At 36.8% G+C, this 13,610-nt stretch overlaps 1 protein-coding gene across 6 annotated transcripts in view; it reads left to right on the top strand.

Annotated features, from left to right (window-relative positions):
- Window positions 1-13,610, top strand: part of Pcdh15 (protocadherin related 15) — an 827,095-nt gene that overhangs the window by 667,485 nt on the left and 146,000 nt on the right. For all 6 annotated transcript variants that reach the window (XM_087598371.1, XM_087598373.1, XM_087598372.1 and 3 more), the window contains one exon: window positions 668-808. In XM_087598371.1, coding sequence (XP_087454497.1) covers window positions 668-808 — 141 coding nt within the window. The remainder of the gene's footprint in view (window positions 1-667; window positions 809-13,610) is intronic.

Below are 13,610 nucleotides of genomic sequence, written 5' to 3'. Positions count from 1 at the left end.
ATGTATGTAGAAAATTTCAAGTCATGGTCATTATTACTACAGAGATGGATCGGGGAGGATATGGGGAAGGAAGAGGTGGGATACCATGCAAACAAACATGTGCCCTTCTTTCCATTTAAAATTCTTACATACCAGCTTAAAAAAAAAACAGAGACAAGGGCAATGTGTTTTTAAATGTTCATAATGATAAAGCAGTTTATAAAAGTAACCTAGGAGCTAAATCACAAACATGATCTTCAATGTTCTTAGCCAAGCACCAAAACTACAGGATTAGATGTGTGGTAAGGTTAAAAATCAAATGCCCAGCTAAGCAAAATGCAAAAAAAAAAAAAAAAAAAAAAAAAAACTTCTGAAAAAGAAGAAAAAGAAGTATCCTTCTAAAGTAGGGCCATCTATTACCACAGTGACAGGAAGACCACCAGCTAAGCACCTGCATCCTGGAAGAGTCTCAAATAACACATAACCAAAACTTCTAAACACACCATTCAGGGAACACAGCTTGGTAATCCCAGTATTAGTAATGTGTTTCCAGATACTGGAATCCTATCATCTTTTAAGCTTGACTATTCTTTTGGATGTTTCTAGTGCCTTTGAAAACACAATAGCTTTAAAAAGAAATAGCTCCTTACCATGTGAAGAAACTAATGTGTCGTATGCTGGATTCCAGATAAATTTGGAATCAACAATGTCACTGGCGTCATCTATGTGAATTCCCCACTGGATTACGAGACAAGGACTAGCTATGTGCTCCGGGTGCAAGCAGATTCTCTGGAAGTGGTCCTCGCCAATCTCCGAGTCCCTTCAAAAAGTAAGTTACATTGCTTAGGAGTTTGGCAGTACTTCGTGGTGGTTTTGCTTTCCTGAGAGTGAAATACAGATTATAAAATGAAGCCATCCCTCGAGACTCTAGGAACCTCTTAGGTTGCTGGAGAGGAACACCCATCCATCTTAACAGATCTCACAGCACAACTGGGGATGAGGCAACAACGTACTGTTTGTAGATGATCTATAAAACACCGTTATTGCTATCTTCGTGTGTGCAAGTTCGTCAGTAAACTTTTGCATCTCCCTTCGAAAGCCTGTGTCCGTGGCAAACAGTACTGCAATGGATGGACAATGGATGGATGGAGACTAAGCAGTGCCTCCATGAGAACTGGGGGTAAAGCTTCATCTAGACCTGAAATTGATCCCAGGATCCCAGTTTTTCCCCCACCCCCACCCAGATATGGTGGAAGGAAGGAATCAACCGCTGAAGATTGTCCTGTGGCTGGTATATATATATATATATATATATATATATATATATATATATATATATATATACATATACATATACATATACATATACATATATATGTATATATACATATACATATATATGTATATATACATACATACATATATATATATGTATATATATGTGTGTGTGTGTGTGTGTCCAATGTATATACAAGAGAGAGAGAGAAAGAGAGAGAGGAAGAGGGAGGGAAAGAGAGGGAGAGAGGGAGAGAGGGAGAGAGAGGGAGAAAGGGAGAGAGAGGGAGAGAGGGAGAGAGGGAGAAGGAGAGAGGAAGAGGAAGAGAAATAAGGGAACAAGCTAAATAAACGTATATTTTCTAAACTAGTAATTAATAATAATTTTCATATAGCATCCTGCTTATTTTCCATGCATTTCTATGTGACGATAAAATGACTGTCCCACTTTTAAAAATTAGTTTCAGAGATGGTCTGACGTGACAGTCAGTACATAAATAGAAACGATACAGCTGGAATGGTGAATGCTGCAATATTTCTTTGACCTGTCAGAGTGACATCGCTCCCACGGAAGAGCAAGCTGAAGTCAGGTTATAGAAAGGACTGACAGAGATGCTGGGAGATGTTACCAGAATTACAATAAGTCCTCAGGTGTAATACTTTTTCCCACTAAGTCAATAAAGCTTTTTATTTATCCTGTTGTGCAATAAAGTATCTAAAACAGTTCAACCTATGAACCCAGACCCTGTGGAGATTGAGTGAGCCTTTTCCAGGGGTGGTCTATCAGATGTCCCGCATATCAGATACTTACATTGTGATTCATAACAGTGGCAAACTTACACTTATGAGGAAGCAATGAAAATAATTTTATGGCTGAGGGTCACCACAACATGAGGAGCTGTAAAAGGGTTAGAGCATGAGTGAGGCTGAGACCCACTGATCTAAGATAGTCACCTTTTACCTTGAAACCATATTTCAACATCAAAGTGGGGCGTAACGTTTCATCAACGTCTCTAGATAGGGATAGGGAAAGGGAAAGAGACAGAGGAAATCTTAGCCAGAGAGAGAGAGAGAGAGAGAGAGAGAGAGAGAGAGAGAGAGAGACTGGTGCTAAGGAAGGGCCAGGGTGAGAAAAATGGGAGCCATGCTATGCAAACACAATGAGTCGTGAGTCTTGTGACACATTGGGTCATGAGTCTTGTGACACTGACTGTCACCACAGAAGACTTTGATTTACTATAAACTACCAGACTGGTGTGGGTGTCTAAACAGTTGCTCCTAAAGATACATCTAAGTCATTTGAAAATTCAGGCCACATAATGCATTTAAAATTAAAGGTATCCAGTTCTCCTCAAACATAATATTTCATTGCCATATTTAAATGGTCTCAAAACAGTAGACCACTTCCCCCAGATTTTAAACATTTTTAAACCATTTATGTGTATTGGTGTCTCCCTGAATGTCTCTGTGCAATGCCATGTTCATGAAGAAGCAAGGAGGTGTCAGAGCCTCAGGGACTGGAACGAGGGGTGACTGTGAGCCAGCATGGGATCTGGGAAACTAGAACTGGGTCCTCTGTAAGAGCTTTTATGCCCTGAGCCATCTCCTCAGCCTTCAAATCCTGAAAGGAGTCAGTGAGGTGGCTTAGCAAGAAAGGGCAATTGCTGTCAGCCCAAAAGGACCCACGGTTGAGAAGATGTCTGCAAGTTGTCCTATGATTCCTCATTGCTGTGCCAAACCCTCAATGAACACATCCAACAAATTAAACGAACGTAATAAAAAAAAATTAGTAAATTGTAAGCATTTACATATTTGGAGAAAGGTAGAAGAATCCTTTGACTACAAACTTATTTGGTTAAATAGATAAAAATGTTAGGAAAGAACGGTATCATATAACTTACTGACTAAAACATACACAAAATGTTCTGAAAGAAAGGTATTATGTAACTTGTAAACGCAACAAATAGGAAGAGTTATTTGAAAATTGTTAATTACCACTTTTTGTTGAAACAAATAGCTTTAAAAGAAACAAATTGTGGCATGCTCAAAATACAAGATCTTGCCTTTCCAAGGACTATCTATGATTTTCAGAATAGAAAGATAAGTTCTCTACATAAACATAACACAGGTTATCCCTTCCCTGTAGTGTATGTGTAAATGGAAAGTAATAGAAGTTTATGTGGTGCCCACGTATATGCCCTGATGGGGATGCAGTGATGAGACCTGCTAACAGACTCATGAATTACACCTCAGAAATGCATGCAGCCTAAAAGCATGTGTGCATTTGTTCACTGCTTAGTTATTTGAATATTGTTATTAACATTTCATGACTAACCTTTGCCTTCTGCTTAAAATGAGGACACGTGCATTTCCAACATTGTTCCACTTATTAATAACTGTTAATGGCCTGTAATCAATTCCTAGTCCATTAGCTATGCAAATAAGTAGCCCATTATGTAAATTGAGGTTAATTAATTAATTGTCTAACGCTATTACTCTGCTACAAAATTAGCTACTCTATGGATTTTAACTCTATCGCACATCATATTAATAAAAGCAAGAATCTAATGCACTGAAGTTGTACTTTATTGTGACTTTTTATTGAGTGATTGTTCATAAAATAACTTTCAATGTGAATTTTATAACTGTTCTATAAATAGATTTAACATGTGAATGAAAATTAAATTAGGCAGTTATAGAGTTCATCTCATAGATTCAACATTAAAGTTTAAGGCAGTATGGTCTAATGTTTTTCAGTGCTAGGATTAAAGTTGGGAATAATTCAACATCTAACTCTTATGAGACCATCGCAATGAAAGAATGCTAACATGTGTAGCAGTCTCTTCTACAACTCCAGCTACCTCCCATCACAACACTCTAAAGCGTCATCAGAAACATAGCAATCTGTTTTTAAATATCTCCACATTGCTTCTTATAGATAATACCAACCTAAAACCACTCTGACCTCAAAGACAATAACTGCTATTTTACTCTTGACACAGAAAAAGTATGACTATATCCCAAAACATAGACTCAAGTTCTTCACAAAGAATGAATGACCACACCCTGAAACATAAACTTAAGTCATTCAGAAAGATACATTCCATTGTGGTAGTGATTATATAATATTTTTGTAATATATATATATGTATATATATACATATTCATATATATATGCATTTACCAAATACACTAATGGATACTGCCAACATGTAGCTTACATTAAGTCAGGTAAATGTCTGCTATGGGTCTCAGAGGTTACCTGATGTCATAATTAGCTCTGGAAAGCTAGTGATCTATTAACAAGTTATTATGTTTAACAGGGTCCAAAAGATGTTAAGTGAGACACAGGATTGAGTAGAGAGACTTTCGAAGGAAATGAAATTAGCCCAAGATAATTTGGCCCTGAATATGTGGCTTTCTAGCTCTCCCCAGTCACAAAGTTCTAATAAGGCATTGGGGCTCGTAGAATCTCACCATGGGTATGGTTGGTTTTGTGAACTTGATTTCATAATAAAGACTCTTAGATCTTAATTATAACTGTGTGACTACATCTCCCCAAATCAACAAAATGTAATGCCCTTCCTATCTCTTCTGATTAGTTTTGGTTAGAAGTATAGTTTTGTTTTTTTATTTTTAATTTATCTATGCTTGTTTGCTTTTTGGTTTTCTTTGAATACTTTTTTTTGTTCTTTTACCTTAAAGTAGTGTCTGTAAGATGTGTTTCCTAGATGCAGCAGAAAGATAGGTCTTATTTTCTAATAAAACTTGTCTCTGTGTGTTTTTTAATTGGGGAATTGAGACCATTAAAATTGAGTTATTAATTAGCAATGTTGATTAATTGTTTATGTTGTGTTGTTCAGGTGGACAGTTTTTCTCTATTTGATGAACTGTTCTCGGTTATCTATTCTTTGTGCCCTCTGGATGTAATTAACCTTCTCTTCAGACTCTTAAGTTTTCCTTCTAGAACCTAGTCCCTTCTCTAGAGACAGATTGATGGACAGAGTTTGCTTAAATTTTTGTTTGCTTGGTTGGTTGGTGGGTTGGTTTTATTGTTTGCTTTTGTTGTCGTTGGTGGTGGTGGTGGTGGTTTTTTTGTTATTGTTGTTGCTGTTCTATTGTTGTTTTCTCCCATCAATTGTGATTGATAGTTTTACTGGGTATAGTAGTCAGAACTGGCATCAGTGATCCCTGCACGAATGTTGAACATCTATTCAAACCCTGTGGCTTTTAGAGTCTCCATTGAAAGCTATATATTATTCTATATTATTCTATATTATTCTTATGGGGATGCCTGTATATGTGACTTGGTCATTTTCCCTTGAGGCTTTTAATATCCTTTCCTTGTTCTGTACCTCAGATGTCTTGATTATTATGTGCTATGGGGAGTTCCTTTTCTAGACCTGCCTATTTGGTATTCTGTATGCTTCTTGCACATTGATAGGCATCTCTTTATCATTTCTTTCAACTAGGGAATTTTTTTCTTTCATGATTTTGTTTAAATGTTTTCTGTTCCTTTTCTAGGCTTCTTCTTCCTTCTCTATCATAGTTTATCTGTTTATTTGTTTGTTTTTGTCTTTTCATATTGTGTCAGATTTCCTAACTGGTTTGTGCCTGGAATTTTTTTTCTTTTTTTGGTTTAACATTTAATTCGACTGAGCTGCCCATTTTTTCTGTCTTGTCTTTTAGTATGTTAGTGGGGCTTACATCTTATGTTTTTGTTTAGTGTTCTGAGTTTTTTCATTTCCAGTTTTATTTCAATTTGAGTTTTCTTTAATGAGTCTATTTATTTGTTAAATTCCACTTTAATTTTGATTTTTTTTAATATTCCATTCAACTTATTGTTTATATCTTATGATCTTTATTAAGGCATTTATTCATATCATTTAAAGTCTTTAAGTATATTGGTAATTGCTATTTTGAATCTGTTGTCCTTTTCTTCAGCTAACTTGCTTATAGAAGGAGAATAGAAGAACTAGGGCCATTATAATAGATTTGCTTACATTTGAAAGGGGTGTATTGTTGGTTGTTCATGGTTTTTTGTTTTTGTTGTGGGAATTATGCATCTAGAATTGTGACCTCTACATTGTTTTGGGTGTGGATATCTGGCTTTCTCTTTGTTGAGTGATATTCTTCTGTTTGGTTACTGTTGGCCCCTCTAAGTCCTATCCAAGTGTGGTACCTGCAATCCCTGAGTCTCAGCATGGCATGTATAGTTCTTGGTAGATTTTAGATCTAGGTCACAGCCAAGATATTATCTGTGCCATCCCTAGTAGAGAGGCTTTCTGCAGGATGACAGGGAGTCTCAAAGGAATGGAGAAGGGGTAGCAGGAAAGGTTTAAAGGGATTGTGGGAAAGAACTAGGGAGGTTTTAGATCTGGACCAAGAAGCCAAGTTTATAGAGGATGAAAATAGAATGGGAAGAGGGGTTCCTTCAAGCAGCTAAAGCCCTACTAAGAGCAAATCTCCAGAGAACAGAATTGAGGACAGGAAAGAGGATAGAGATTGCCTACTTCAGTTCTGCTCTAGTAGTGAGTCTTTGGAGCAGTTGAGCCATATGTGGTATATAGTAATAAATATTAAAAAAATAATCCAGACATTGTTTCTTCCCCACTTAGACCATTTATGTTCCCAGATTAAAGACATGTACAGCCTTATTTTTTTAATATTCCTTAGGCAGCAAAATAGCTGGGCAGATGTCTACCCTCTATGTAGTTAAAATCTACCTTCCCCTTAATAACCCCAAGCCATCATTCACTGTGTTTACTGTGTTCTATCTGGGCTGCTCTCAACTCCAACAAGGCAGCCCTCTGGGTCCTGTTCTCTTGGCCCACAACATTCTCCTTTCTCCTCTCCTGAATGTTCTTCTTCTATTCCATAGCAGCTTTTTTCTCCTCCTCTTTGTGGTGCTTTCCCTCACAAGCCTGAGAAACCTCAACCCCACCTATGTCTCTTCTGCCCAGCTATTAGCTGTCAGCATCTTTATTCACCAATTAGAATTAACTTGGGGCCCAGTCACAGAGGCTATGTACAGACTCCAGGTCTTGGGGACCAGCACATAGTATTAAAATAGGCAGTAAAAGGCAAAACTTCAACAATTCCTCCTTTTAATCCAATAAAAGGCTCTTTTCTCTCATATATAAATTGAATGCAATTATAACAATTATATAAACTATAAGGTATGATATATACTTATAATGTCCAGCCCATCATACTTGTCAATTAAGATAAAGTATTCTATCATCTATCCAAAGTTAATGAGTTTACAATTCTGTACCTCAGTCATGTTTTACATATATTACCATCTGGAAACCATCCTTTTGCATCTATAACATCGTCTTTAATGCTAAACAGCTTAAGTTCAACTGTAAGATTATGACTAGCCTTCAACCCCGCTAGAGATTTGAGAAGTTAAATATTACCTGAATGTGCATGAAGCACAAAAGCACAGCTTCCAAAACATAAACAATTGGCAGAGGCATCAGACTGCCTGGACAGTCCCCAATTTTCCTTATAATGTTGAAGCATCTGTCTTCAGCCTTCTGGCCCAGAACATCTGATAGATCTTAAGTAAAACTGGAGTTATGAAGGACTAGCTTACCCTGTCTTGGCAGAGCTTGGCAGTAAGCTATTCATCGTCCATTTGTCCTTTTTTGAACAGCATTCTGCCTGCAGATAAAGTTAGGGCATTTCTTGTTCTGTGACTGGCTTGCCACAATTGAAGCAACTCCACATGGAGGTATTGATGTTCAGTTCCTTTCTCGAAGTGGAATGGGGGTACTGTCAGTAGCACACATGTCTGAGCATACATGTCTTATAGTCAAAAGATCTATTATTAATGAAATAACATTAAATGCCACATTCGGTATATCTCTGACACTTTTGAAGACCATCTATCTACATAAAGCATAACTTAACTGTTAAATATCGATTATTTTTAGCTAATTACTATATCAACAATCTTGAAAACACTTTATTGTAATTAACTAAATTAGAATCTAATACAATCATGAGTTTCACTATCTGGCTATTAACTTGCGTTTACTTAATCATCCTAAACAGTTTGTAATAGCATCTATTAAAAGGACAGAGTCTGGGGTTGGGGATTTAGCTCAGTGGTAGAGCGCTTGCCTAGGAAGCACAAGGCCCTGGGTTCAGTCCCCAGCTCTGGAAAAAAGAACCAAAAGAAAAAAAAAGGACAGAGTCTAAGCCTAGTATTTGTAAATGAGTTGCATAGGTACAATGTCTAGCCAACTAAGAGTACCAAAATTAATTTAGAATTTTGTATCAATATATAAAGATTTATATCAATGAAAACCTTAAACCTTTTTAGAAGGAACACCTAAAAAGGGTCCCAGGGAAGACCTGGGAAGACTCTGGGTCAGCAAAAGGAGGCAGAGCCCAAGGATTGATTTAATGACATTCAAGAGGAGAGACTAGATCACCAAGGGGAGGCTAAGGCAAAAGTGGGGAGACTCTAGAACAGCAGCAGAAGGATGAAATCAAGAATTTTTTTTAAAAATATGTCATTTGAGACCTTGTTTCCAAAAATAGCAAAACAAAACAAAACAAAACAAAAAAACCAAAAATTTAATTAAAGAATGAATTATCACTCTTGTGCATTTTCTGTTAGGGCTGTGTTCAGTCGTGTCTCAGCCCAACAGCAAGAGAACAAACATCACACCGTCGGTGAAACTCTATTGAAGCTCTTTATAAACTGCCATGGAATTCAACCTGCCTACCTTTTTCCAGAGTTTCTGTTCAGAATACTCTACCTACATATAGAGAAAGATAGATGATAAATGATACATAGGTAGGTAGATAGACAGAAGGTAGATAGATAGATAGATAGATAGATAGATAGATAGATAGATAGATAGATAAATAGATAGATAGATAATCTCCTTAACTGGTAAACTTATTATTTATTTACTTTTTGTTGATACTCTTTAGTACAAATATAATAAATATACAAAGTAGTGAATCAAAAATCCAGATAATTATAAGGCATATTTAAAGAACATATTTTATAAACAAAGTAAAAATAAGCTTTATTAATATAACTTAATAGCTTATAATCCCACTGCTAAAACAAATACAGGAAAGATGACAATGGATCCCAGTAGTCATAGTATAGTATGCCCTTTCCTTTGTCCCAGTAGACATTAGACTCAGGCCACCACATGTCCTGACCACTGTCCAGTCCCTGAATGCTATTGCATTCTTTGACCTGGTGGTTGTTCATTAACTGCCTGCCATTCACCAGGCAGTGAGTGTAACAGCATTTCAGGACACAGAAATTTACTTATCCAAATTGCTGCCTTCAAGTTCCCTTTGGTTAAAGAAAGAGACAAAGGAGATGCACAACTATTGACAATGTAAAACCTATACCATAAGAGTGGTGGCAGTCCATGGGCAAACTTTACATCATTCAGAAGAGTCCACCACCAGCGTAGATGATCAAACAGTCCAACCTTTGCACTGCATCTTGAATAAACTAGAGAAAGTTATAAGAGCAATTCCAAACACAGTAAAGAGATACTAAAGGTATGAAAAGTAATGTTTCCTCAGAAGTTGTAATAATAGAACTAAGACACTGAAAATCTGAAGAGATCTGTAATAAATTTAATGTAAATATAATAGATTTTATAGGTATTAAAGCAGGGTTGACTCCTGTCAAAGCTCATACTCACAGGAAGAAATAAAAATGTCAGGAATGAAATCACAAGAGGTTTTATATGAAACAAAACAAAATTATGAAGCTCAATTTCAATTCTTTCCGAAAGAACACTCATCTTCATAAAAGAAGGAATGTGGACTACAGATTCCTTGCATCTAAGTCCAATGCTGGACACGACACTAGAAATAGTGTTTTCTATATTTGCTGGGTGGTGAGCACACATGTGAGATATAGTAGATAAAATCTAGAGGTAAAATGACGGAGCAACTGCTGTTACCATGGTGGGATGTAGGGGTTCACCCAACCACATCCTGACCCATGTAGATGCCCAACATTATACAACAGAAGGCCTGGGAATATGCAATGGGTAAAGCCTTGGAGTGTAAAAGTTCTTGCTCCAAAATCAGTGAGAGATTATTAAAGCCAAATATGAAGTCTGAGAACATGGATTCAACTTACCCTTTGTGTCACAGAGTGAGATGTCTCAGTGGGGCAAGGCACCTGCCAGTCAGAATCTGGCCCCTGAATACTGCATTGTGAAAGGAGAGAGCCTCCTCCTGCAAGTTATCCATTGAGCTCCACAGTTGTGCCCGTGGATCCCTCATGGCCACACACATACACAAAATATAGATAATAAGTAAAATTTTTAAAATTTAGTATTTTTGCTATTAATTTGCTACTAATGAACCAAAAGGAATGGATAAATTAATTTAAAAAAAAGTTGGTTTAAAAGGAGACTTGATTAATATATCAAAGTAAATATTTGAATCCATTTTAAAGTATACCTCCTAATAAATAATTATGCTATATTTTCGACTGACATGTATTATTAATTATATAGTATGAGACTCAATAAAAATCTTGTCCTTATGTGGACGTCGATGTTTTTTAGCTTCTACAGATGAGAAAGACTGTGGTACTCATCTTTCTGGGAGCAGTCATTTCCCCCATGTCTGTGCACTTAACGGCAAATAAAATTTCATTCTTGCTTGGGGTGAACAGTTCTCCATTCCACGTCTACATGGCAATATCTGTTTATTCCATTGATAACATGATGACTGAGTTCATAGCTTAGCTATTTGAGAGCATGGCTTTGTCTGTGGCTGTCCCTCTAGTTACTGATTTTATTTCCTGGATTTGTACCAAGAAGTAGCATGGTTTATTCTATGGTTAGTCTAATTTTAATTTGACAGGATATTCCATGATGCTTTTCAAAATGATTCTGCAACGTCACATTACTACCAGTGTAGGAGAATTTTTTCTTCTTCTTTCTAAAACGTATTTTACAATAGAAGTGTCTTTTCTCCACCTCTAGAGAGGCAGGTACTATGTTTGGCTTTTTGATAGTTATGATTCTGCCCAGAATGAGACGACATCTATTATTTTGATTTTATTTCGGATAGCTGAGCTATTTGTAATTATCTATGTTGTACTGGTCATTTACTATGCCATTCGATCACCTTTTGGATTGTTCTTATTTTTTTTTCTACTCAATATATTCAAATGGTACATTGTCAGGTAATTTGGCAACCTGCAGTCCACCCTTTCCCCCATGAATACTTCCTTGCACTACAGAATTCTTTTTATCTAGAAGACGCTGCCTCTGAAGCCTTGCTTTTGTTTCTTGAGTAGTGGGATTCATGTCTCAATCACCACGAAATATTCTCCCATAATTTACTTCTCATGGTTCCATACTTTCAGGTCTTAAACATTGTCCTTTTAATTGTGTCATCTTGAAGCTCTTATAAACCAGAAAGAAATATTTTAAGTCCCAATATTAGAAAGGACAGTGAAACTAAAAGTATGCTTTGAGTAGGGCATTGCGAGATGGGGTGCTTAGAATGTACTACCTACATGTTTGAAATTGTTAAAGGACATCTTTAATTGATATAAAATGTAAATGAAAGAGTATTCTTCAAATACTATAACCTGTGTCCCAGTTCTGAGTCCATTTTTAGTATGACTGTAAATATAGTGAGAAAAGTCATAATGTACTAAGCCCCATTCATGGAAACTTTTTGTTAGAATTACTAACATTGAGTGGTATGTTGAATTAGTGTTCTCTAATCTCTAGCAGGCATGAGGTCCTGGAACTGATCCCCAATAAAAAGAAAACTGATATACACCAATAGCCTAAAAGATGGTGTGAATAAATATACCCATTGAGTATTTTTTTAATGCAGGAGTGAATCTGGAAAGTTAAGGCCACATTGTGAAAGGTTTGAGTGTCAAGCTGACAGCTACCAATGAACATCACAGTAGTCAACTACCCCAGGACTAGATAGCCATCAGAGAAGTTCCACTCTTCCCTCGCCACACTGGCAGTATTACAGATGGAGCCGTAGCAAGTGCTATCACCAGAATCCACACTTCTTTACTCAGCCCCCATGTTCAACACTACCTTTGATCAAATAATTTTGAATGTGGGAGCATCAGTATTTCTAATAGACTGTCTTGAGTACTGACACCTCTTTAGCTTCTTGTGTGCTGTTTCTCTCTATACCAGCTCAGTTACTCCTGAGTTCACAGAATAAAATGATATGTATCTCAGAGCATCTCTCCAGAGCTGGTAACCACAAGGCCTGTTGTAGAAATCTGACCGTATTTCTGCCACAGTGATATCCACATGCTTTATTTTTATGTAGTGTAAAAGCATGAACATGAAACTTTATAGCCGAGATGGATTTATGTGACTCCTTAACCGAAGTGGAAATTTTTTTTTGCTTTATTATAAAATTATAATTATCTTTAAATGTCGAAGAGAAATAGCAAACCTCTCTACAAACATGTCATCGTATTTTGATTCAGCTAACTAGGCCTTCAATCTGGAATAAATGACAGAGCAATTAAGATAAGCTTAAACTGGTGATAAAACAGCTCAATGCTATTGATTTCATTTTATGGTTCTGCTTTAGGGCGCAAAGCTTATAATATGTTTCATTTCCGTGGCTTTTTCTCATTTCAAACAGAAGGTTTGTGACAAATCGTGCTAATGACTATTTGTTATCGACTGATTTACAAAAACATTCTTCACATAGCACAAGTAACAAAATTGAAGCTTGTCATGTAGTATAGTCTTCACCATAGCAATACTAGGTATGTGGATGTCTTATGTGCACAGGGCTGTAGTTCTAGACATCTTATTAATAATTCATTAATTTCAAATATGGAGACCAGTTTAAAATAATGCAGTTTCATGTATAGCATTTCTATCTCAAACATTTTATGCATCTTCTTTTTTTAATTTTTTTTATCTTTATTAACTTGAGTATTTCTTATTTACATTTCGATTATTATTCCCCTTCCCGGTTTCCGGGCCAACATCCCCTTAATCCCCCCATCCCCTTCTATATGGGTGTTCCCCTCCCCATCCTCCCCCCATTGCCGCCCTCCCCCCAACAATCATGTTCACTGGGGGGTTCAGTCAGGGACCAAGGGCTTCCCCTTCCACTGGTACCCTTACTAGGCTATTCATTGCTACCTATGAGGTTGGAGCCAAGGGTCAGTCTATGTATAGTCTTTGGGTAGTGGCTTAATCCCTGGAAGCTCTGGTTGGTTGCCATTGTTGTTCATATGGGGTCTCGAACCCCTTCAAGCTCTTCCAGTCCTTTCTCTGATTCCTTCAACAGGGATCCCATTCTCAGTTCCGTAGTTTGCTGCTGGCATTCGCCTATGT

The sequence above is a fragment of the Rattus norvegicus genome, chromosome 20 (genome assembly GCF_021556685.1).
Source record: "Rattus norvegicus strain SHRSP/BbbUtx chromosome 20, alternate assembly SHRSP_T2T, whole genome shotgun sequence".
NCBI classification, from domain to species: Eukaryota; Metazoa; Chordata; class Mammalia; order Rodentia; family Muridae; genus Rattus; species Rattus norvegicus.
Note: the sequence above shows the minus strand (reverse complement) of the source record. Positions and strands in the feature narration are given on the sequence as shown.